Source organism: Lacerta agilis, chromosome 4, assembly GCF_009819535.1.
Source record: "Lacerta agilis isolate rLacAgi1 chromosome 4, rLacAgi1.pri, whole genome shotgun sequence".
NCBI classification, from domain to species: domain Eukaryota; kingdom Metazoa; phylum Chordata; class Lepidosauria; order Squamata; family Lacertidae; genus Lacerta; species Lacerta agilis.
This window is the reverse complement of record NC_046315.1, coordinates 58,416,632-58,442,911: the sequence shown is the minus strand read 5'-3', so window position 1 is coordinate 58,442,911 and position 26,280 is coordinate 58,416,632. Positions and strand designations below refer to the sequence as shown.

General features: G+C 39.3%; 1 protein-coding gene across 6 annotated transcripts in view; it reads right to left on the bottom strand.

Annotated features, from left to right (window-relative positions):
* DMD (dystrophin) overlaps positions 1-26,280 on the bottom strand; it is a 1,040,101-nt gene that overhangs the window by 628,023 nt on the left and 385,798 nt on the right. For all 6 annotated transcript variants that reach the window (XM_033147196.1, XM_033147200.1, XM_033147197.1 and 3 more), the window contains 7 exons: positions 21,917-22,067; positions 16,354-16,473; positions 15,555-15,656; positions 15,031-15,138; positions 11,541-11,720; positions 7,581-7,756; positions 3,847-3,970 (listed from right to left, as the gene is read on the bottom strand). In XM_033147196.1, the coding sequence (XP_033003087.1) occupies positions 3,847-3,970; positions 7,581-7,756; positions 11,541-11,720; positions 15,031-15,138; positions 15,555-15,656; positions 16,354-16,473; positions 21,917-22,067 (961 nt within the window). The remainder of the gene's footprint in view (positions 1-3,846; positions 3,971-7,580; positions 7,757-11,540; positions 11,721-15,030; positions 15,139-15,554; positions 15,657-16,353; positions 16,474-21,916; positions 22,068-26,280) is intronic.

Below are 26,280 nucleotides of genomic sequence, written 5' to 3'. Positions count from 1 at the left end.
GCTTGGACTTGCCGATCGGAAGGTTGGTGGTTCGAGGCCCCGGGACGGGGTGAGCTCCCGTTGTTTGGTCCCAGCTCCTGCCAACCTAGCAGTTCGAAAGCACAAAGTGCAAGTAGATAAATAGGCGGGAAGGTAAACGGCGTTCTGTGCGCTGCTCTGACTTCACCAGAAGCGGCTTAGTGATGCTGGCCACATGACCTGGAAAAACTGTCTGCGGAAGCGGACAAACGCTGGCTCCCTTGGCCTGTAAAGTGAGATAATCGCTGCAACCCCAGAGTCGTTTGCGACTGGACTTCACTGTCAGGGGTACCTTTACCTTTACAGCTAATATAGAGGAGGCTTCAAATGCCAGTGGATCCAAACATGGTTTCCACAGCTTCCTATTCCACCCCCCACCCCCATTGATCCAAGTCTATTTTTGCCTTCTTCATCCTGCACATCTCATGGAATCTAATATTTACTTTATCTATACTTTTCTACTATTGCCCTATTTTACAGTTAGAAGTGTACTTGTAAGGAAAAACTATTACTTTTACCAAGCCCAGATGAGACCTGTGCTTAATCAATCATGGTTGTTTTTGTTGTTTTTTGGGGGAAATAGATTGTCTGATTAAATATATAAACAACTTGTATAACTTCCTTATTTTATTTTGCTTGCTATGAGGTTATCAATTGATGCTTTGGGGATATAAGTAGTTTCCCAGAAATTATAGGGTGCGATAAAAAGTGTGATCCATAGAAAGGCCTATATAAAGACAAAGATCCATCCTTTCCACTGCACTTCTGCTGTTACTTTTAAGTAGAGATTTATGTATTATTGTGTTGTTAATAAAATGGACAAGCATTTAGCTGTCCATTCACCAAGAACTTGTAAAACTTTTTAAAAAGACTTTTGCTATGCAGAGCAATGGAATATTTATAAAGCTAATTAAAAGACTAAAAGCATATCTTTTTTGCAATATGTAAGGTGAACAGAATTTGCAGAGAAGTTCAAGTATAAACATGAATAGCAGGTTGCCTGTTGAACCACCCTTCCCTTTATAACTATTAATTGCTAATAACTGTCTATCACACTCACTGTTCCTTTACTTTTTCCCATCATAATTCATGAGTTACATTTGTCCTGGCAGCTCAGAGACTCCTAATCTCAAGGTCATGGGTTTGAACCCCACACTGGGCAAAAAATTCCCTGCATTAGAGAGGGTTGGACTAGATGACCCCCATGGTCCCTTCCAGCTCTACAGTTTTATGATTCTATGGTGTCATCCTGATCCTGTTTCTCCATGTGCCAAAGAGAAGTAGAAGTGCTGAGCAACATTAATGTTGCAGGCAGAAGCTCTGCACAGCTCCAGATAACTTCATCAGCTTTTCATTGTTTAGTCAGCATGAATAGTACTAAATTCTACTAAGACTGTTATGATTCTGGTCAGGTAGTGATATTGCTCATGCTCATAGTTACCCAGATCAGTGAATGAATTGGCCCAGCTCAGAATGGTCAGCTGTATTTTGAATCAAAAACCTCTTCCTCTTGCTGCTAGGAATATTAAATAAGATTCTATACACAGACAGTCAACTTTTAGAAATCCAGATGCCCCAAACTACTGGCATATATGCAAAAAAAATTCAATGTTAACTCTTTAATTTCAAACGAATTATATTTGATTGCTGTGAAGCTACACAAACTACAAAGTCAGCAGCTTGTAGATTCATTAATGATAAAACCCTTGTTGACTGCTGTGAACCACATGACCAGACCGCCCAACCAAACAGCCTTTTGCCCTATTACCACATGCTGTCTTTGGGTCAATTCTTTTGATTTTTCCATCTCACAAGTTTCATGTGGCTGTCATCTTCAAGCCAAATCTTAAAGCCCTGATGCATATTGTTTGGAGAGGAACTGGCAGCTTCAAAGTGGCTTTCTGCCATGGTTGGTGCGATGCAGTTAAGTGCAGGACAGGTGAAACAATCCTCAGGGCACAGAACAGTAATGTGCATGGAAATGACACTGTGGGTGCAAATACGGAGAGACTCTTGGAAAACAGGGGAGCTTTTGCTGAATGCTTGTTGAGAATGCTCATGAATATGCTGAGTCCTTTCTGGACTTAGCTAAAGGAAGGTTGCCTGCTGAATAGTGGCAAGGAAGCAATGCATCAGGAAGCAAATCTTACTTGTCCCATGTGAGCAGTTGTGTCCAAGGCCAAGGTAAGCCTCAGATATTGAAACTGTACATTACAATTATTCAGCAATTCATATTATTAAATATTTTCAAGGGATTATTTATTTTATATAAAAAGGTAACATGAATAATTCAGAACACTGCTTTATACACCTGATTTTCCATAAGTATAAAATGTTATTCTCATAGCAGAAGAATATTAAAAAGCATAAAAGGAGATGATAAAAGATGAAATGTTGGTACTTCACGATGTTCCACACAACCTTGCAGATCTGGTTCCTAGAATCAGGACAAGGCAGCACAGGATTCCTGCTTCTTTAGCAGGTGTGCTAGAAGGAAACTTTCAAAAAGGCATACAATCTTTCTGCTGCAGTGGTGGAAAAGCTCATGTTCTGAATTATTAAGCTAATAAGGCTAGATAGAGTAGTTCAAGTCCCACAGGCTTCCTAACAAACCTACTGGACTGAAATATCAAATGCAAGTAGTTTTCTAAACAAACAAAACACAGTCTCCAATGAGGTGGTTTGTGGAAACCACTGACATAGCATGATAATGAAAAGTGCACAATAGTAACACTACTTTGAAAATGTAGGCCACACAGAAAACAGCATTTCAGGAAACGCCAAGCTGTGCATGTAGTATTTCGTTGTTCTGCATTTTTACAAAATTAGCTGTGTACGTAAACACACGGGTTCCTTCAAAAATCATGTGCAGGAATATTTACTGATCCAACACATCTAAAGGCATAGCTGTACTGAATTATGAATAACATGGCTTTTTAGGTTTTTTTGTTTTTACAAGCCAGTTGCAAAAGTGCTTGCTGATTAAAAATCATGGCAGATACATCCATTTCTACCCTCAAGGAGGAGGAAGGCAGGAACGAAAACATTGCTTTGATGGATCTGCTAGTCCAGATTCCATTTCTAACAGTGGCTGGCCATATGCACAGGACCTGACTGCCTTGTGTTCTTGCCCCCAGCACCTGACACCTAGGGGTGCACTGCCCCTGAGCCATGTACCATCCGTTCAACTATATCAGCTCATAGTTGCATATCATATCCATTAATGGATATGTCATGTCAACTCATGGGCAAGATTTTTCAAAATTCATGTTTTGAAAAATGGCATTTACTTTCCTCTTCTTTATGCATTGCAATGGATGTTTGTCAAAGCTGCAAACAGTGAGGTTTACATTTCGTAGCACTCTCCCTGTCCTATATACAGTGGTACCTCTGGTTATGAACTTAATTCGTTCCGGAGGTCTGTTCTTAACCTGAAACCGTTCTTAACCTGAGGTACCACTTCAGCTAATGGGGCCTCCCGTTGTTGCCACACCGCCAGCGCACGGTTTCTGTTCTCATCCTGGGGCAAAGTTCTTAACTCAAGATGCTACTTCCGGGTTAGTGGAGTCTGCAATTCGAAGTGTTTGTAATCCGAGGTGTTTGTAACCCGAGGTACCACTGTACAAACGATGCAGCTAGGGTGGGTGACAGTGAAGCTTTGAGTTAAAAACTTCCCTTTCTTGAATTCAGGCTAGAGAGCAACACATAGCTGTTTAACACTGGATGATATATAGTCGAACACAAGTTGTAGTTCAAGAGACAGGGTTTTATAGCAAACTTGTTCTGTGACTCTAATATAAATTGTTAAATATATGAATATTTTCCTACATTAACTCTTTCTCTGAGCTCTGACAGATTCCCTTCTTTTCGATATATTGCAAACTCTGGGCTCTGGAGTACAGCTTCTGAGCGGGTCATCCAGCTGTGAAGCTCTGTTGTATCAGCATCAAACCTAAGAGGGAGAGAAAAAGAAAAAAAAAAATACACAGGATATTTCTAAGACATACTAACACTAGCACCAGATGTTTAAACCAGAAGTATGAATTAAAACTGAAAAAGAGCTATCATAATTACAGACACAGACGCACAAAAAGGCTTTAAATAGTCTGCGTCCCTGAATATATCACACAATCTGTCAATATAGCAGGCCTTTTATAAATGTATAAATGCATTCTAATTTAAGAGTTTGCTCTGCCTTTAGTACAGATACAACTCCAGTTTCACATGCTGATTTTCAGGGTTTAAGGTGGGATTTTAAAAGTTATTTTAATGCAGTCCCCCCCAGAATATGTAATAAGGTCACTCCCTACCTTCAGCTGGCAGTGGGTTTGCTCAAGTCCAATAAGGAAGTCTTGTGTGGAGGAGGGGGCCTCCACCCATTGCCTGCTGGGCCAATAATGTCAGGGGTAGGAGCTGGCATATAATAGTTTGCTCAACATCTGAGTCTTTCTTCTCTGCTTTGCAGTGGCATCCTACCCTCTCACCCTTGACCAGAGTGGGCTTACCCAGTTGCCAAATGGTGCTGAATTTGAGGTGATCCTCTTTTCAGCTATTTCAATCTTAATTTGATTTACTTATGGTGGGATAGGGTTCAGTTTGGTTGCTTGGCTTATTTGGCACTTAGTATGGGCAGGAAAGAGGTTTAGATAATGGCCAGTACCCTGAGACATGTTGTGTGGAGGGCAGTTGACTAACCATTGCCTATTGGCAACTGGCTTGGAGGGGGCTGCTTTGTGTGGAGCTCATGGGGCATGGCAGGTGACACCTGAACAAAGAACGGTGTGTGTATGTGTGACTGGTATCTGTCAGGCCACACACCTATGGCTTCCCTTTATGGGAAGATGGGTTTGCCTCTGTTCACAACAGTTTGGTTGAGGGATTTGCTCTATGATGGCCTGGTACTTAGCAGCGGGCACAATATTTTCTGCTTGCTAGTACAATTTAGGCCTGGCCACAGTTCCTTGTTGCATTTGTTTATATTGCCTAATACGATATATTCAAACAACCAGGAAGTGACTGACATTTCTCTTTGTCATTAGAGCAGTCTACATGGTAAGTATGATGAGACTCTTTCCATGTAAGCATTGCCAGGTCAACATAACCTAGTTTTGTCTCTAATAAAGGAGGACACAGTAGGCAAGTATTGAACGAAATCAATTCATATTTTGTTTCCATTTGCTTCCTCTCCTTGCTCCATTTTCCCCGTTCCTTTTTTAAAAAAAATTTCTTAAGACCTTTATTAAGAGATGCTTGCAGTTTGACTTGAAAAAATCAGGTGTATATTTCATACAAATTAAAAATTAGGTTTTTAAAAATCCGAACTTGACCAGATATGAAACAATTTAAAAACCTTTAAAGGTGTATTGAGGGGGGGGGGGGGAAACAGGCCTTTAAAAAACATGTTTGTCGCTCCAAAAAGGACACCACTTTAGGTAAAAGTAATAAAAATCCCATACTGGAGTTCCAGTTATCTGGTCAACAGCAAAAAGCAAGCACTTCAGGTCTTCAGTTCCAATTCTTTTGTTCATTTCTTATTCCTGCAATTTCATATTCTCTTTAAAATTTCATATTCTCTCTTCTTTGATGACTAAACATTTTCCCTGTTCCTCACTACTTGTATCATCCTCTCTCCCTTCTTTCTGCAGAGGCCTTCTAGGAACAATCCTCCAGAAAACAAACAGGTAAGTGACGACAGCTATGATACAACACATAACCCCGAAGGCAGAAGCTGTGGTGTGACAAGGCGCAGCATATCCAGCCTATCCAGAGACATAACTAGAAAGATCACAGTAGAATATTTCCAATAACTTATGGCTCATGAATCATATGCAGCTGCCTATGGCTAAAATATTCTACTAGACTGCTCCTGATTCAAATTGTCGGAGTCTGGCTGTCAGCTACTGTTTATTGTTTTGGGCAAAGTGGTACTGTATGGAGCGTGGAAATATTGCTGCATGATTTTCAGTAGGAGCCGAAGAGCAAAAATTCAGAGCACATTAAATCAGTAGCATTAGTCATATTACAGTATTTTTAAAAGTATGTTTTGTTTTGGCTGTACTTAAATCAGCTGTTTATTTTGTAAAGAGAACAAGATACTTATCTAAAATTCACTAAATGAGAAGACACTAGATGGAGCACCTATCCTGCTTTAAATATACATCTCCTTTTTCAAAAGGCTTGGCAGCTAGTTTCTGATCCAGAGTTATCTGCAATGATGCTCTGACAGACAATCTTTGTACAGTGACATGGCAAAGTATATGTACAGAGCAATTTTAGCTACGGTCTAAAAAGTGTATCATTCACAGGTATTTCAGAGGTTGTAAGTACCAGAGGGTAGAATTTCAAAAACACATTTATTTTAGCTTATTCAACAGCAGGAAGAATAAAAAAGTAGTAGGAATTTCTGTGGGAAATTTCTTCTGGGATACCCCAAAATCTTGTGCTCATCAGTGATTTTCTATTCTTCTTGGAGGAAGGCTGGAAAAGCACCTCACTCCAGGACTGGGAAGGCAGTTTCCAGTTTCTTTCTAGAGGAGGAGAGTCCTCCTCCTCAATCCCCACATACTGAACCACTGAAGCATTCAGGGAAAAATGTAAATCCTCATACCACAAAAGATTTTTTTTTAAAAAAAAAAGCAGTGTAAAAATGAAAATATAATAATAATAATAATAATAATAATAATAATAATAATAATAATAATAATAAAACTATAAATCACATAATATTTTGCTTCAGGCTGAGCTTTGCATTCATGCTATATTTCGATTGGCATTTATTTAACTGGGTAAAAGAGTTGTCAAGAAAAAAGAGAATGTTTGGGAAGGTTTGTGAGATTTATCTGCAAGTGGTCCTTAGTCCCCTTTCAGAACTGCAATACCCCAGAGTTCACTTTGGGAAAGCCATGATTGATGATGGGCAAGTTTTAAGGTCTGCACTAGATGTTTCGAAGCAGTTTTAGGTCTGCATGACGGATGCTTTGAAGCTAAATTGATCCAGAATAATAATAAAAAAATGCTGCAGCTGCACCCTCTTTGGTTCTCCTTTTGAATAAAAAAGCTGAAAGAACTGAAGAGCAATGTTATTAAAGGCATATGGAGACTTGTAGTCATCCTGCATATAGAAGAGGCTCAAAACATATTTAGCTTTTTACAGTTGGTTCTCATGGTCCATATTATTCTGAATTTCAGATATGCCTAGTCCATCCAGAGGTTGAAGATAGTAACTTAATTGTAAACCACAGATATTGTTTGTCTCCATCCTACTCTTATCCTCTTCCAGTGTTCCTAAGCAAAACAAAGGGCCTGGCACAATACAGTATTTCTTTCTTATCTTCTTTTGTTTCAGAGGCTCTTTCTTTGTGGAACTCAAGGCTTTATAGAAAAGAATACACCACTGATTTAAAAGATAACATTATACATTTAAACATTTGCACTTTAATTCAAATCTTCAACATTTACACTGTCCTGATAACAGCAGTATATAAATACTTCTATTTTATTTTATTTTTAATAATTTTGATGAAAAAATGTTCCCTCCTCTAAGCACTTTCCCCAGTCCTCACCTTTTCCTAATTTCAGAATCCACAACTATTTGCCTCTTCTTGTGGGGCGGTGGTGGTGGGAGTTCCTCTTTAGCATGCTTAACCAGGATTTGCTCTCTGGTGGTCACCATAGTTACAGTTTCCATCACTGTTGTCTGTGTTAGTGATGTCTGAGTGGTAGCAACAGCCTGTGAAATCTGTGAGAAGTATTGAAACAGAGGTCACACATTGCTTGAAAGACTTTAATAAAGACTGTTTGGAGTGGCAATAGAAAATAATGAGAAACTGCTCTTCCTTGTTCATGGGCTGACCTTCAGAACAAAACAACACTGTATTGAACTCAAGCCAAATTGTTTTATCTGACTCATGCTAGGTGAATAAGACATATGAAAAAGTCAATATAAGAATCAGGAGGAAACCTAAATAGAATGTATTTATGATGCTTTTTATATCAAGTCAAGCAAACAAAGGTGAAAACGAGAAGTTGGGTTTTGTGAAACAAATTAGAGAATATGTATGTGTTCATTCATGTTATTTGCTTCAAGAGCTGGCTACTTCAGCAGAGAAAAGGCATATAGCTTAGAAAACTTACTGAAGTAAAGAAGAACCTATTACATATTCACAACCACTCAATTTATTTTGTGTGTGTTTCTTAAATGACCTCTGCTCATTTTTACTAATGGAACAGTTTTTTAGACAAGAAGAAGCATTCTTGATGGCATTAATGACTCTTTTTCTTGCCCTCCTGGGCAACATTTTCCTGACACATAAGAACAAAGCATACCAGATGTTACTGTGGTAGAACACAGACGGTTCTTTCTACAGACCTCATGCTAGTCAAAGTTCCCCTTTGGCAAATCCACACCATACATTTAAAGCACATTTGATGCACATATAAAGCACATGGCTTCCTGGATGTATTCTGTGAAGTGTAGTTTCCCCCTCAAAGAACTACAGCTCCCAGCACCCTTAACGAAGTACAGTTCAAAGGATCCTTTGTGGGAAGCCATGTGCTTTAAATGAGCATTGAATGCGCTTTAAATGTATGGTGTGGATCCTCTCTTGGTCTCAGTACCATAAAAAGCTTAAGTGAATTGGAGCTCAGTACAGTCGTATCTCTGGTTACGTACTTAATTGGTTCCAGGTTGCTGTACGTAACCCGAACAACGCATTTTGCGCATGCGTGAAGTGCGCAGAACGCTTCTGCGCATGCGTGGATCGTGTGTGTGGCAGGTTACACTTCCGGGTTACGGGACTACGTAACCCGAAAAGTACGTAACCCGAAGCGTACGTAACCCAAGGTACGACTGTATGTGGAAACAAATCAAGTAATACATGCTGGGTGAAGAAAACCTTACCCTGTCTCTAGTGTGCACAGCAATGTAATAAAGCGACTTGAATGGCAGCAGGGGAAAACAACCCTGTTGTGTTGCAGATTGCTAATGTGTACATAGCCTAAGTTATTATAACTTAGGCTATGCAACTACTAGCCTGCTTGTAACTTGAGTTTGCAGTGCTTGGCACTGTCAGGGGACCAGTTAGCCCAGGCTATTCCCTGCAGTGATCTCAATGGCTTGGGCTTGGCTGTCAGTACATGCAATCCTCAGTTGCAAAGGCAACCCAACTTAGCCTCAGACACCCCATAGAGAGATACTCTATAACAAAACTATGTTGGAAGAAAATTATTGCGAGAATTGGTCACCAACTGCAAAAGAACCTGTTGTTCTACAAATTCTTTACAGACTGGATTACCTCTTGCAATTTTTGCAGATGCAGCTATCAAAGGCAGGCTGGGATAGGTGCCTACTTGTGTTTGACAGCTTTGCATGGTTTTTGAAGTTTTTGTTTGTTTTTTAGGGGAAGGAAGGGCAAAACTGGTTTCTGTGGCTTGGATTCATGGGCTGGGAAATAATTCAGTGGCTTGAAAAGCCTGTCTTGCTAGCTGTCCCAAAACATATTCAAGTGGCATCCCTTACTATTAAAAACACGCCTTTGCTAATGTTTCATGCAAATTGATGAGTGCTAAAAGTTTATTTCTCAATTTCACAAGGAGATAAAATCCCTGGCATTCTTCTACTTCGTAGTAAACAGTAAACCAGTCCAAAAATGGAGGCAATTTGCATTCAGATAATTTAAATGTGAACCTTGTGAGGTTTTCCCTGACAGGCCAAATATCAATTTATTAGATCAATAAATTAATGCCAAGAGGTAAGAAACAGCAGATTTAGCTTTATGTTGCAGTATGCATAGCAAAATGATGAGACCTACTCCATAGCCAAAACCCATGCAAAACACAGCATTGCGAAATTTATAGCAATGTTCAAATAACATTTGGGAGTTCCTTCTCAGCCAAACAGCTGAGGATTTTTGAAGTTTTGATACGTTTAACAAAAATCATGAATGCAGTTCTGAGCATCGATATGCTGGCACCAAATTTCAACTGAAGCAATATTTGAAACAAAATTGGAGGTAACTGTTTAGGCAAATGAAACAGCTTCATTGGCAATATTGGGAGTGGTTTCGTACTCCTATTTAAATTAACAAATGTTAAACTCACTCTACTAATATTTGGAATGGAGTATACATAAGAAACTGCACACAATTTTATTTAACTGGTGCTGAACCTTAAATTTGCTACCCAGCAAATGAATGATTTATTAGATTGGCTATAGAGATCTCTGTTCCATTTTCTATCCCTAACGTGGTGTGGCATCTCTATAGTAACCATTTATCAGCAATGGTACTAGTAGCCAGTGGCGTAGCTAGCCTCTGCGCTGCTGCGGGCGGCGGCAGCGCAGAGGCACCCCCCTGGGGGAGGGGCACGAGTGTGTTGTGACGTCATCATGATGTCACGACGCACGTGGGTGCAGAAAGGGGGATTTCCCCCTTTCCGAGGCTTTTTTTCGGCGGGGGGTGGTGACCAGTGGGGAGGGGGTGACAAGTTTGACACCCCCCCACGGGTCCGCCCCCCCCGCTGGAAAAAAGCGGCGGAAAGGGGAAAAACAAGCAGAGCAGGGCTTGAATGCGCCCTGTTCTGCTTCCTCCCCCCCTCCCAGCGGTTTTTTTTCGGCGGGGGGTGGTGACCAGCGGGGAGGGGGTGACAAGTTTGACACCCCCCCTCGCAGGTCCGACCCCCCCCGCCGAAAAAAAGCGGCGGAAAAGGGAAAAACAAGCAGAGCAGGGCTTGAATGCGCCCTGTTCTGCTTCCTTTCCTCCCCCTCCCAGCGGTTTTTTTCGGCGGGGGGTGGTGACCAGCGGGGAGGGGGTGTCATGCCAGCATGACACCCCCTCCTCGCTGCCCCCCCGCCGAAAAATAGCCGCTGGAAGGGGGGAAAGGCGACATGCCCCGTTCGGGTCTGCCCGTCGGGGCGGGGTGGGAGGGGCCGGCCAAAGTGTCACCCCTCCTCCCCTGGAACTAAGGGCGGCCTGCCCCCCCACCCCCCTTGCGACGCCCCTGCTAGTAGCCACCCTATTTTCCTCTCCTTACATGTGAGTAACTGTTAACCTTGAACAAACATCTGGGTGTCTCTGTCACATTTGGTTTTTATGGTTCCATGGCAGAGGCATCCATTTCTTATACTGCAACAAAGCCCGAACCCAACAAAATCCTTAAAAGATAGAACCAGAAAATTTTGTGTGCACATGTAAAATATAAATGTGCATGAGCCAGTCTACCCTTATGATACACATCAGTTCACACAACAGCTTTTATCACCCCTATCTGTGCAAATGGTATTTGGAGAACCAAAAATATTTCATAGACATTTTGTGAATATCTGAAAGCCTGGTGAGGCAGAATGGAAAACCTTGAGGAAATGAAAGGACAGGTTTCACACACCTCTATTCTAGTTCAGAAGAAGTTCATGTCTATAACAAACTCAGAATGAAAAAAGATTTGAAACTTTGCCAATTCCACTTCAGTCACTTCACAAGCATATGATTTAACTGTCATCAGCTGACAGGACAATAGTGATGACAAACCTGCTTAGAACTGCTCTCCAGCTTCTGTGCCAAACTATCCCAACGCTGAGCCACATTTTCCAACCACCCTTCCAGCTTTTGAGATAGTGCTTTACTCTTCACAGCTGAAAGGAGATCTTGGCTGAGTGAGTTGAGTTTATCCATAGTCTTTCTCTTGATTTCCAGTTCTCCTTTCAGTATCTGTAACATAGAAGAAGTCATTCAGGAAACGTGCTATTAATTAATTGAAGTACAGTACTGGTACATCTTAAAAAGAGCAGGAGCTAGTAAATATATGATGTGATGTGTACAATGGGCAAGAAAATAAACTGTATTCCAAAACATCTGGTAAGCAACAGGTGGGGGAGAAGATTGGACTATACAAGCACCTAGACCTGACATAATGCCTCTATGCCATATTCTGGGGCTCCTAAAGAATTATTGTGTAGCTTACTGCACAGTCCTTCTTGCAGCTACAACTATAAAAGCATGATTTACTGTAAAAAGGAATGTTGTTAGAGTGAGACCTTTAGAAATTATGAACAACATGTGTTTTTTGGTATACATGTACTGAGTGCATTTTATGATTTGTTACCACAATAAGCCTACAATATAAGCACTAATGTTAAAAATAAGTTCATGCATGTATATTCACTAATATACACGCAAAGCAGCAATTCTAAGCAGATTTTCATAGATGACCTTTAAACTAATTGAGTCCCAAAAGACATTTAAATGACAAATGAAGCAGACTTTTAAATGTTAATATGGAATGAAGTATGTGATACAACCCCCTCCCCGTTATTCTTATGAAGGTGACTACTGGTTGTTTGGGAAGAGTATCTGAAGCTCTGGCTTGGGTTGATGAGATTTATAGTCCAAAACATATTGAGGGCACAAGGTAGGCTACACTAAATAAGCAAATAAAAACTTACTAAATTACAACCTAGGAATTACATACCAATATAATGCTCCAGATACAATTTATCCAGAAAAACAGTTAACACTGCTATAATTTCCAAACTTAACTTTAGTTTGCTCATAATAGAGATGCTGTGATGTTGAATATGTTGTTTATGCCATTTGATGGTTTTTTCTTTAAAAAGAAAACTATAGGCTTCTAACAGTCTTAAACATAGTCCAGGTTATCTAGATGCTACTGATTCCCTTGGTGTTAAATAAGAGTCAATGAGAAAACTCTTGGAAATCCCTGTGTATTCTTCCACTTATCTTCACACTTACCCAGAATTTATAATAAAATAATTAAGATCTTTCCAACAGATTCTCCTTGGCCCTCCTTGGCCCTATGGTGCTCTGTTGGCAGAAACAGCCAATGAAGGGATGCCTTTCCCTAGTTTTGGTTAGCAAACTGATCCGACTACTTTTCTCATATAAGGATTTAATCATGAATTGTGCTATTTTCATTTGGATTTGGGAAGGTTTTAATTGATTTGCTTTTGTGATTATTGCTCTTTTCATCAAGGTTGTTGATCACATCAGATATCATTCTGATGTCAGAGAATAAGGTATATAAATTCAAAATAAGGAATCTAAACAAAATAGACTGTCTTTCTATTGGTACTTTTCAAACACGTCATAGAATAGACTTGCATCAATGAGCTATGCCTCAAGAGTGGATTGTCTCCCTCTTACACCTAGTTCTGGCGATTACACTGGTTGATCAAAAGGGTGTACCAATATTCCTTAGGTTTTTCAATTAACAGGAAACAAATATGTTTCTCAGAAATAAGAAAAAGGGTGAGTTTTTCAAATGCTAATTGAATGATTGTCATATGATTGGGGTCACATCCACACCATATAATTAAAGTAATGTCTCCCCCCACCCCAAGAATCCTGGCAACTGTAATTTGCAAAGGGTAGTTAAACTACAGAACTCGCTATAATTTTAACTCTAATTAATTTCATTTTATTTCCCTAATATTTCTGGTACTGAGTAGAATCTAAACTTTAGTCAAAGTAAAAGATTAACAAATACAAAGAACACTATCTGGTATCTATCTCTCTCTGTCTCAAATACTCCCTTTAGCAAAACAGGGATTTGCTTTTTCAAATTGTTCTGCCAGTATTTGCCCTTTTCAATATTATGGGGCTTGTGTTGAAGATTGATATAGATATGTGTTATATTTTAGCCTATGGAAATTTACTCAGGTCATAGGGTTAGGCACAGTTTATCAAGAACAACATATGCTTAAGGTTATGCTGACAGATGGTCACAATTTTTGATCTCCAAGTGTGACATATTTTAATGAACATTAAATTTGTAGTCACCGTGTGAGTCAGCAGGGACGTTTAGCAGCAATTTTAAACCAGCTGTCAGGTACCTGTTAATTAGTTTGAACAATCAAATGGCAAGATCTTTAAAATATATAACCTTTCCGCTTTTTCACAACAAAACTGACATTTTAAGGTCTGATTATGGGACCAAACTTACTGTAATAATTTCTAATTTATTTTTAATATATTGAAGGCCACAGTGACTTTTCTCTTTCATATATCCACAACATGAGGCAAGGCTACAATAACTGTAACACTGTTATGTAACCAAAAGAGGCGTCCTACTGCCACCCCTCAATGTGTCTGTGTGGCATCAACCTCAGCAGTTATTTTGGCACCAATACGAAAACAGAGCTGGGTGTGAGATTCAAGCTGTCTTTTTAAAGGCAGCAAATTGTACCTCCTGACACGTTCTTGGCCATTTACCAACATTTGCTGAATGTTGGGCTTTCCAGGTTTGAAATGGTTTTTCATTTCTGCTTGGCTAATACTGTATAGCACTCCTTTTATATTGATCCTACAGTAGCATGGGCAGAATTGTAAATAATGTAACTATTTATATAAATTAGATTCATTTCAGTGTAAAGGAAACATCAAAACAATGTAAAAAAGTTAAATATTTTGTTTTTGCAGCTATTAAAAAACTTAATAATGGTGTAAACAAAATCCAGTCATATTCACTTGACTGATATTTGTTCCTGACCACAGATGAACATGTGAACTACAGCCATTTCCTTTTTCCTTTTCTGTTTTTGTCAGAATACTCTGACATCCCTAGTGGTGGACAGCTATCAGGAATAGGGCGTTCTCAGATCTGGGTCATTTGTGGGACTCCTTTGGTTACATATTTGACCTAGATGGTTATTAGGCAACAGATAAAAACACTTCTATTAACCAAGCATTTAATAACTATTATTGTTATTGATGTTTCATGACTGTGATGACCCTGTTTCCTAGAGATTATTTTTCCTATATTCTTTTCAAAATATTTTATTGTTTTACTATGGCACACACACACACACACACACACACACACACACGTATGCATATGTATGTATGTATGTGTATATATGTGTATATATATATATATATATATATATATATATATATATGAAGGAAGTTGTGAGATGCCTTGAAGACTATTCTGAAAGATGGAATATAAACATTTGAAACACATAAACAAACACAGAGAAATAAAACAATGTAAAAACCCTACAGCCAACTTTTGTAGATTTTCCAACATTTCTTTCTGATCTTTGAAATCAGTGGTATGGATATTGTTGAGAGCATCTTCCTTCTCAGAAAGCCATGCATCGAAAAGACCCTTAAGAAGAAAAAGAAAATCATTTAGTAAGACCATACACAAAGTATTGTTAAGCAAAGTATTACTATTATTAAGCAAGCAACAAATGCAGGGCTGGGCCAATACATTTTGGCACCTAAGACAAGCCACAACATGGTGTCCTCCCTGCCAGGGAAGAAGGAGTGAGTGAAGGCCTGCCTCTGGAACAAGGGTGGGAAGAGACCAACAGTTCCTCCTATTTGCCAAGAGGCTACTGTAGAGATGGCATTGCTGGGGATGCCAGGAGGCAGCCAGCAGATCCAGCCTCCAAGGAATGCACCACAGCTGCCACTGACACGTTGGCAGCAGCAGCAACAGGCAAAGCATTCCTTGGAGGCTTCACCTTGCCTCATGGATGGGTTGGCTCTGAACAAATTGGTACTGCTAACATTGTTCACCTGTTCTTCAGTAAATTGCAGCCATTTTCGAAGGACATCTTGGAGTAGAAACCAGCGATCCTCTGTCCATCTGCAAATTGTAGCCCAGCGGTCTCCTAAATGCTAAAAAGAAAAGGCAGAACATTGTAAATATGCTATAGTATTGCTTTAAGCTCAACCATTTCACCTGGTGCTGAATACATTTGAGAAAATAAGCTGTAACTTTTCCAGTAACATTCTAAGGGCCCCTACAAGTCCATAAAATATATGGCCTTGAAGTCATTACCATTCTTGTTTGATGTGGGTCTAATGTGTGGCCCCAAACAGATGGCCAAACATGTGAACCACTACTACAAGGCCTGCATTATTCTCAGGAAGAAACCGGATATCCAGGGGTATATTGTGTTCAAATAAGGTGGCACGAACAGTTTGATAATTTCTCCCTGTGTGTGAGGGAGCGGATGAGTGTGTCCAAGACTCTTGACTGGGTTAAGAGTTCTTCCTGGAACATTAGCATTTCTAGTGAGATCAATTCCACCTTCACTTATATTAGCACTTCACCCTTCAGGCTGTCATACAGACAGAAATGTCTCCAATATGTCCAAGGCATAGATGGGAAAGGAAGGTAATAGTTACTCAGTCAACATGCTATATACACTTTTTTTAAAATGAAGATTTTTATATACACTCAAGTTCATGATGTAAGAAAAAACGGTAACAATTCATTCCTTTAATTTATGACAAGTTCTTATCACAACAGAACTGTTTCCTGTAGAATATGTGATGCTATTTATCATAAACATACCACTTTAATAATTACCTGAAGTTGTTGTTCTAATGCAGCCGTAGCTTTGTCTCCACTAGCTTCATCTACTACAACAACCATATGTGTGAGGGAATTAACTTTGACTTGTTCCTGCTCCAAGGCTTCTTGAATGGCCTAGGTCAAAAAGGGAGGGGAAAACCACACATACACAAATCACTTATGTGTTCTTACATACTTTGATGAAGTAAGCAGACTAGAAGTGGGGGGGGGGCAATACTGTGAATAGAGCTAGCAGAAATGTATGCCTTTACAGTGCCACAGCCCTTCTGTTTTCTCTCTCCCTTTTGCCCCCACATCTTTTCCAGAGGGTTTCCTCTGATTTTGAGCATGCAGGGAAGGAGGCTGCATAGTGGAGGAGACCTGAAAGTTCCGGAAATGTTGGGTATCACCCAATATCTTCCACATTTTCACAAACCTTCAAGATATGCAATCCTAAATAATTTTACTAGGCAGTATAGTTGCAATCCTGTACACACTTACCTGGGAATAAGCCCCAATTAACTCAATAGTTCCCACCTTTTGTCAAGGGAACTCCCCAGCCAAAGGAATGCACACGCCAGATAGTTAACTCTTTATTGTCAAAGCTGACACTTACAGTCATTTCTATGGCTCTGAATACCCCCACACATACACCAGTCTAGCATCTAGGCAGTTATTCCCAGGTCTGCGCTCTATGGAGCAGTTGCAGCAACAGGAGACAAGTCCCCTTCCACAAGTTTATGCACCTTCCCTCAATGGGCTGCATGCATGTAGCCAGAGATAATACCTATGTGGAAAGCTTCCTCTGCTCATCCCTCTTCAATCCCCTCCTGGTTCTGGGAGACAGTGGTACAGGAGGGGGTGGGGATGCACCGAGCCCTACATTTGCATGACCTGCCTCTTCCTCCTATTCTTCCGACTGATCCTGTGCTCCACCTCCCAGCTCTGAAGCTGCCTCTGCTTCTTGCCTCCTACCTAGTACAGTTCTCCACAATTCACTGACCCCCTCTCCTGAGTCGGACTCCAGCCCCACTTCCCTCTGCACTCATCTGTGTCCTGCCAGTCCCTGACACCTTTGAGTAAACACGCACATTATACTACAAACATTACAGTTACTGTTGTGCTTAGTGAATATATATCCATGTGGTATGGCTATAAAGATGTTCTAGCTGCCTGTTTCATAGTGCAATAATAATGTTTCCCTTAAACAGAGAGTGTGTGGACTTGACTCTTTCTCTGGTGGGATTGCTTTTTATTAGCACTCATGAGTCTGGTATTAAATGGTTATACTGTATTGACCTCTGAGGAGCTTCCTTTGATGCTTTTCATCAGCTGAGATGTAGATGTTTGCCTAACCATTGCTCAGCTCTCTTATCCAATTGCGGGCAGGGGGGCAAGGTATTAATCAACCTAAAAGTCCTGGGACCTTTCACATGTTTTTGAAGGCTTTGGGGAAAGGGGATATAATCAGTGCTTTAGGTATTATAATTAATTTCATTTTTTTTAAATCTGGGATTAAAATCAAAGAATCACAGCCCTAAAATGGTAAATAAACGCATAATTAAATAATAAAGTGTACCAGGACCAAAAAAAATGGTCTCTTTCCTACAGTAGCTCTTCACTTTCTATCTAGGGGATAGAATGGTTTTTCATGACAAATTAAAAATTAAATTATGAAATGCAACAAAAGAATCCAAAGGATATAAGAAAAAGCAGGACTGCTCTAAGGTCACTTTCCAAACTCTATTTTTGTCCAATCTCCATCAGTCCTCCTGTTGGGAGAGGAGAGTGGAATTTACAACAGAATTCATTCTTGCAAAATTCAGCATATACAGAGGAAACCAGTATGTTGGATGGGATGCAAGATTATGGTAGCTTGATGTATTCAAGAGAACACTGTCAACATATATTGTTTTGTAATATCATGTACCATATTTGATACTGTCTAAGAAATGACTTATGCCAAGGAAATAATGGCAGTGGCACCATCCTTCACCAGAAAGAAAGAATAACTTAATCTCATGGCACTTAAGCTGGTTTGCAACAACATATATACAGGTTACACAATTCAGTATCCTGCAATCATAAGCCCTGAACCAAAATTGATTTGTTTACATGTTCAATATGTTAATCAGACTAAGTTTGAAAATCAACAACTTCTAGCAAACTTACGTTTTAACCTGCTGCAAATTTTTCACATAAACACCAAAAGTTATGACTTGGAGGTGGAGTTTACAGTTTATTTATTTGAATTAACATTTCTATAGTCTACTCTTCACCTCATAGAACATTTATTTTCTGCCATGGATGCTGGGACTGGTGGCAATTCTTCCAGTCCCTGGTGAGGAAAGATGCTTAGATGGGGCCTGGAAATGCCTCCAATCACAGCTGCCTGCCCCACAGCAAGGGCTATTTTTGTGTTTGAGCAGGGGACCTGAGAAGAATGGAATAGAAATAGCGCTCAGCCCTCACCAATTATGCCACTGTTCATGAATGAAAGTTCATATCCTGAGTTCATTTTTGCATTATAAATGTAGATTAACTATGCTATAAAGGGGAAGAGCTTGGTACATAATGTACCTTAGCTCTCCATTGGACAGTTAAGGAAAACACACTGAGGTTAACAGCGCTTGATCAGAGTGTACACAATGTTTCCAAGTCAATGGCGTTTTAATTGTCTGCCGTAATGTCAGTGGCACTTACTGCTAATGTTAAGTGGCACACCTTCTACTAGGGATAGCATTCAAAGTACCGGTAATCCCTTTTGTTATGCATTTGGTTACTTTATTTGCATCCCAGCCTAGTGGGAGAAACATCATTGTTGGTTGGAAAATTGAAGATTTAGGTACTTCAGAGGACATGCCTTTGAGGGCAAGCCAAGACTACCACCTTCTGACAAGAAATCAATTATAGTTACAGGAGGGGAACTACTCCTCATATAGGGGGTCAAAGGGATTTTGGAAGTCCCATTGATCTCTGTATCTCCTAGGATGTGCTTTTTAGATAACTAGACATTTTGGTCAGCTCATAGGCTCCAGAAGATGCTTCCTTCTGTACTAGAAGAATATTAAGATTAATGTAGAAGCCCTGGCCTTAAGAGTGAACCATCTGATTGATTCTAGTTTATTTAAGTGAATGATCACTATTTTAAGGTCTGTTTCCCCTATCTGGGTTAAGAAAGAGAAAATGAAACATTAGAAGCTGAGCCAAGTGTTAAATTTGACAGATGAGGCAAATAATGCAGACAAAAAAGTAACCATTAAGGCAGCATTTACCTTCAAGGACAAAAGAATTAATCATCCTTTTTGGGAAGGAAATAAAAGGTTACAAAACACACCAGAGTGAAGTGAAGGAAAATAATTATGGTGATGGTATTAGATAACAGACCTAAAGAGAAGCAGACATTTCTGCTGATCTCTCTACCTACAAAAACACCATGGATCCACTAATCCAGGAATCTAAACTCTCCCATCGAGCTTGTACCCCAGGCTTCCTCAAACTTAGGCCTCCAGATGTTTTGAGACTACAATTCCCACCATCCCTGACCACTGGTCCTGCTAGCTAGGAATCATGGGAGTTGTAGGCCAAAAACATATGGAGAGCCAAGTTTGAGGAAGCCTGTTGTACCCTGTCTCAACAGCTATATGTGAATGGCATTTCCACACTGAAACTGGAACGTATGGATGCAGAATAGGTTAGATGCACAGGAGAAACCTTGCTGTATCATTCAGGTAAAATTTGTGTCTGTCATCTTCATTATATAATTTTTGGCAAAAGCTAAACACATGCTTCTTTACCCTAGCTTTTTGACACCTGAGATGTATAGGAGTTGCCTTATTTCTGTGGTTGTAAGTACTGTAGTTTTAAACTGTTCTTAACATTGTGTTTTACTTTAACCAGTGCTGTGACCTTACAGTGAAATGAGAAAGAGGAGGAGGAGGAGAAGAGGAGGAGGAGGAGGATCAGGATCAGGCTCATGAAGCCAAAAGTAAATAAATAAACTTTATTCGCATTAGCCAAAGGCCATAGCAACAATAAAAGGTGACAATGTATACAGAAAATAAAATTTGATAAAAAGCACATATTAGAATCCTGAATTATCAATCAGTTAATGGCCCTTATTCTAATTGCCCCAACTATGAAGCTAGCAACCTTAGGGTTTCTTTGCCCCTGCCTTAGAGAACTACTGAATCCAGTCAGTGGAAGAACAGAACAAGGGTATCTTTGTGATCTGTATGGCACACCTGAAACTTAAATGTGCACAAAATGTTATGACTCTTTCAGATTGCTTTGCTAAGATCAATATGTACAGCAATAAATAGATACATATATGTGGGGAAACTAATTTTTATGTACTGCTATGGTGAGTATGGGGGACCCAGGTGGCGCTGTGGGTTAAACCACAGAGTCTAGGGCTAGCTGATCAGAAGGTCGGCGGTTCGAATCCCTGCCACGGGGTGAGCTCCCGTTGCTCGGTCCCAGCTCCTGCCCACCTAGCAGTTCGAAAGCACGTCAAAGTGCAAGTAGATAAATAGGGACCGCTCCGGCGGGAAGGTAAACGGCGTTTCCGTGCGCTGCTCTGGTTCACCAGAAGCGGCTTTGTCATGCTGGCCACATGACCCGGAAGCTGTCTGCGGACAAACGCCGGCTCCCTCGGCCTATAGAGCGAGATGAGCGCCGCAACCCCAGAGTCGGACACGACTGGACCTGATGGTCAGGGGTCCCTTTACCTTTACCTTTATGGTGAGTATGATGTTCAGTCAAATACTTCCCTGCCTATTTATGAATAATAATAGTATAATAATTGTCATTCTATTTTAATTAGTCATGAAAAGTAAGTTGCATTCATTTATAATGGTTTATGTATTTTATTTATAGGAGGAATCAAGCTGTCAACCAAAATAAACCCATTCACTCAAACTGGATATAGGCTTAGGCTTGCAGACTTTACGTATAGCAGAAGCTAACAACAACAAAAAAGACAGTTGTACTAAAATCTTTTGTTCACTATGTGCTAGCTCATTGTTTTTATAATTAAATTCATTTTTCAAAAACATTCCACATCTTTTCCAATACAAAGGCAGGCACTCAGTTAGAATACTTTACAGTGCTCGGGGGCTGCATGCTCAGAGTCCCAGCACTGCTAATGAGATTAGAAATCCCAATTATAATAACTAATAGTGTCGATTTGCAATTGGAGGACTCTAGAAGGAAAGTACAAGATAGCAAAAGAAACCGAGGGAATAATAAAATATGAAATGTTATTATTGTGTTTTCCAGTAAATAGTATATTGAAATTCCCTTTTCGCTTAGCACCCCAGCCCACTTTTTATTCTGTGAATAGTGGCTGTGTGAAAGAAAGAAGAAAATGATGAGAATCCTGGTCTTATTAATAGAAAATCCAGAATTTCTGTGTCATGTTCTGAAGGTTTTGTTCAGTTTCAATCTGGATTTGCATTTTATTAAATGTTTCAATTTCCCAAGAATACTATGTTGGCATTTTCTCAAATATATATATATTTAATTTACATATCCCCTAGAAACAAATGGACTCAAGAAATTTATTGACTTTGCTTACCTTATGCTCTTCTACCTGCCGCTTTAAGTCCTCCAAATCAGGTCCCAAGGGCTCTGACTCTATCCTTTTTGTTCGTTCTTCTGTTTTAGCTAACCATTCAGAGAGTTGGCTTAGCTGCTGATTTTGTAAATCCATCAGAACGCGGTGCAAACTGGGAAAATATGTTTTTAAAAGCACAGCAAGTTAAAGTCAAGCAGATGTAACATATGGTACATCTGTCCATTGTTTACCATAGGCCACAATTCATTTACCATAGCCTCATGTTAGCCATACCAATAAAATTTTGATGAGGAGTTCACAAATAAAGAAACAGGGTGTGGTTGCTTCCAGGCTATAGTCCAGGGGTCAGCAAACTTTTTCAGCAGGAGGCCAGCCCATTGTCCCTCATACCTTGTGGGAGGCTGGACTATATTTTGAGGGGGGGGGGATGAACGAATTCCTATGCCCCACAAATAACCCAGAGATGCATTTTAAATAAAAGGGCACATTCTACTCATGTAAAAACACCAGGCAGGCCCCACAAAGAACCCAGTGATGCATTTTAAATACAAGAGCACATTCTACTCATGTAAAAACACGCTGATTCCCAGACCGTCCATGGGCTGGATTTAGAAGGCGATTGGGCCGGATCTGGCCCCTGGGCCTTAGTTTGCCTACCCATGCTATACCGGTAGTCATTTAGTACTGCTAAGAAACTGTTTTCTTTTGTATTTTAACACATTTACATTTCTTTATTCATTTATTATATCCAGCATTTCACCATTTGGTTTCAAAGTGGCTTGCAGCAATAAAAAATGTAAAACATATATTAAACTCCAAAATTGAAAATCTCAATAATTTAAACTCTAACAAGGAAAAAATGAAAACACCTGAGAAGCATTCAGGGTGCAAAGGCTTACTTTTATCTTATTCTACGCTGCTCTGATAGCTTTTGGCAGTGAATAGGTTTATAAATCTGCAAATATATATAAATACTTCCCCTCAATAAACTTAAATGGAAGTTTTAGTTATTGCATAACATAGTATGAATTCTCCATGGCCAAGGTTCTCCTGCATGTGCATTACTGCCATTGCTGCCATCTGAACATTGACCAGGTAGTGTGGAAAGCTAACCAACATATTTATTCCCCCCCCCCCAAAGGAAACTTGCAGAAGTCATTGGGTGTGCTGAAGCTAGCATTCCTGACGACCCTTGGGAAATTAGGCTGGGGGCTGTATACAGCCTTTGGGCTGCAGGTTCTCCACCACAATTCTATTCTATTTATGAAATGTTCCATTCAGCAAAGGTTCCTTCCAATGTTAATTGCTTCCTGCTTGCAATTCTTCTCTTTTATTGCTTACTGCTGTGTGCAGCAGTGGCATTACTAATGGAAAACATTGCTGATTGTTCCTTATTGTTATAGTTTCTGTTCTAAGTTTTGATTATTGAATTATTTTATTGTTTGAGTTGTGTGGGACCACCCAGGCAACCTCAATAATTGGACACTCAATAATGGTCCAAAAGAAATATATACCTCCACAAGAATGGAAGTAGTCCTTAAAAGGCAACTAAGAGATACTATTGAAGTGGTAATTAACAGGCAGTCCTGCTGCCACTAAAGGACATGCCATTAAAGGACAGAAACTAAAGGGCAGAATCTGCAAAGAAAATAAGTAATTAATAAAATCCCTAATATGTCTCAATAGCACTTGACATACCCATACTAGCACAAAAATTCCATTAAATTTTCTTTTTAACATGGGCCACAAAACAGATCTAGAATAGGTTGTGAGAAAACACTGGAATATAATTATTTAGAATCATAGAATTGTAGAGTTGGAAGGAACCCTAAGGGTCATTCAGTCCAACCTGCTGCAATGCAGGAATCTCAGTTAAAGCATCCATGACAGATGGCCATCCAGCCATGTTTACAATGTCATCTAGATGCAGCATAAAAGTTCTATTTTAAATGATGGTAACATCAAATAAAAGATAATTTCCTTGAAGCAGATATGTGTTTAATGGTAATCAGTGGCAATCAAAATTATTTTTCCTTAAGAACCATTCATATTACAGTAGACTGATGATACAGCACGTTAGAACACAGAGATTTCTAGTAATATTTTAGCTACAGTGAAATGGCCAAAGTGTTATACTCATTATTCAATAACCAGTTTTAGGGCTCACAAAAGTCAACAACTGGACTATTGAAAGGGCAAAATCCTACTCACTGGAAATGTCAATGAAAAAGAATTACTGGTATGCCTCAAAATACTAGTCACTTTACATATTAGAAAAGCAACACTTGGCTTGCCTTTAGGAATTTTCAGATTATGGTCATGATCCACAGAATCTCTTTATGTTTAATTAGAACATGTGAAGAGAAATGAACAAAACCATATTCACTTAAATGTTGAATACTTTTGTGAATGTTATAATTTCACTGTATTAACTGATTTCCCTATACAATAATTTCAAAGAAGCAAATATTTTGACTTCTGAGAAAGGGTCAAATCCAGATAGAGATCCAAGTCCCTGCTATAACTGTTGCAACACAAACAACAACTACAGCTGTATTGTGTGAGACAAGTATGTCTCTACCATTCCCTAAATATTCCAGTGCAATTTTTTTGGCATCAGTACTAATGGGAAAGCAGCAAGAATAAGAATACAAACAGTGGTGGCTCTTTTTCCTCTTCCACCTCTTCCCTATCCTACAAAACAACCCAACATTTTGAATCTGTAACTGTTGTTGGTTTCTTTTTGAGGTTTTTTTTTGGGGGGGGGGGAGAAGGGAAGTAACCTTCCCAAACAATTGTGAAGACTTATAGGGAGCTGTGAATTTTGGAATGCTTTATTATTGAATTATATGGTGAATAATACATACCATGGGATGAAACTAAGAAGTGGACAGAGAAGTCCTTTGTCAATTCATATTTGTTTATCTAAGCAAGGGATGGGATACCTCAGGCATGGGGACACCAAATGCGGCCCTCTAAGGCTCTCTGTTTGGCCCTTGGGGATTCTCAGAAAGGCACACCTTCCCTCACCAGCCACACTCAAGTGCTTTATCGAGTCATTTTAAGTCCTTTGTTTTTAGTTTCTGACCACCAGTGTGCCTCAACTACATTAGAAAATTAAAGACGACAACTCTTATCATGTTAAACTAGTGTTAATGTTTATTATTTATCGTTTTTCACCACCCCACACACCACAAGTTCTTTTTAAGACCATTTGAGAGATTTAGAATGACTGGCCAATTCACAGTTTCTTCTGGGCTCTTAGGCAACTCTGAATAATGTGTTTTTGATAGCCTCTGAGATAGCTAAGGAAAAGTCCATATATTTATAGACCCAGTATTTCAAATATACTGTTTCATTCTGTGTCATATTATATCAAACTGTGGTGAAATGTTGCTATTTACTTTAGTAATCAGCTTCCGGTCTCTCAGCCCAGAAGCAAATGGATTTCAATTACATACAAAAAAGAATTGCTACGATATGGCAATGGTTTAATTATAACATGGTATATCAATGTTTATTGAGACAAGGAACATTATGGTTGAAAGTGATTTTTTTAAAGCTATTTTTTTCAACACATTTTTTGTCTGAAGTTTTTCTCTAACCTTTCACACATTTATTTTAGCTAATGCTTAACAGAAGGTCTAATACTGAAATCTAATTCAAGGACAAATATGAAATCTTTGCAATGTACTTCGATGTTAAACCAGCCTTTTTGTTCTCAAAATATCCGTAACTTAATTTGTCATGGCAAGACCTTTTACTAAACAGATTCAATTTTTAAAGCCTTCATGCATTATTTTGTTGCCAATTATGCAAGGGAGTCAAAATATTGCTATCTATGAAGGCAGTAAACTTTAATGAGTAGGTGAAAAACCTTTAGCAGATTAACTGGTAAGGAGCAAAAGTAAGAACACAATAGTTCAAATTTTCTTTTGTTCTGGTGCATTATTATATTGATGAATAAAAATATATTTTAAAAATAACATATATACATTTTCCTTCTAATAGTTCTGGTTAATAAACTTGTATCCCAGTAACGCTGTCAAGATTAAGGATAGGCACCAACTATGGAATATTTATATCATTTAATGACACGAGAATCACCATCTGGTATCACGTGACATTGTAAGTCATGATGATTATATTTATTTATTGAAAGTAGTTATATGCACCTATTCAGAGTCCCCACAGAATGGTTTACCTAAAATTGTTGCAACAGTATCACGTCCCATTCCCCCCCCCCAAATGACCATAAATTGAAATATGACTGTTTACTTGGAAGTTCCAATTTATTATTCCCTCCTTTCTTCAGGGTAAGAATTTCCTATGGTGGCAGTTAGAAGAGAGGGACCACCACTGGC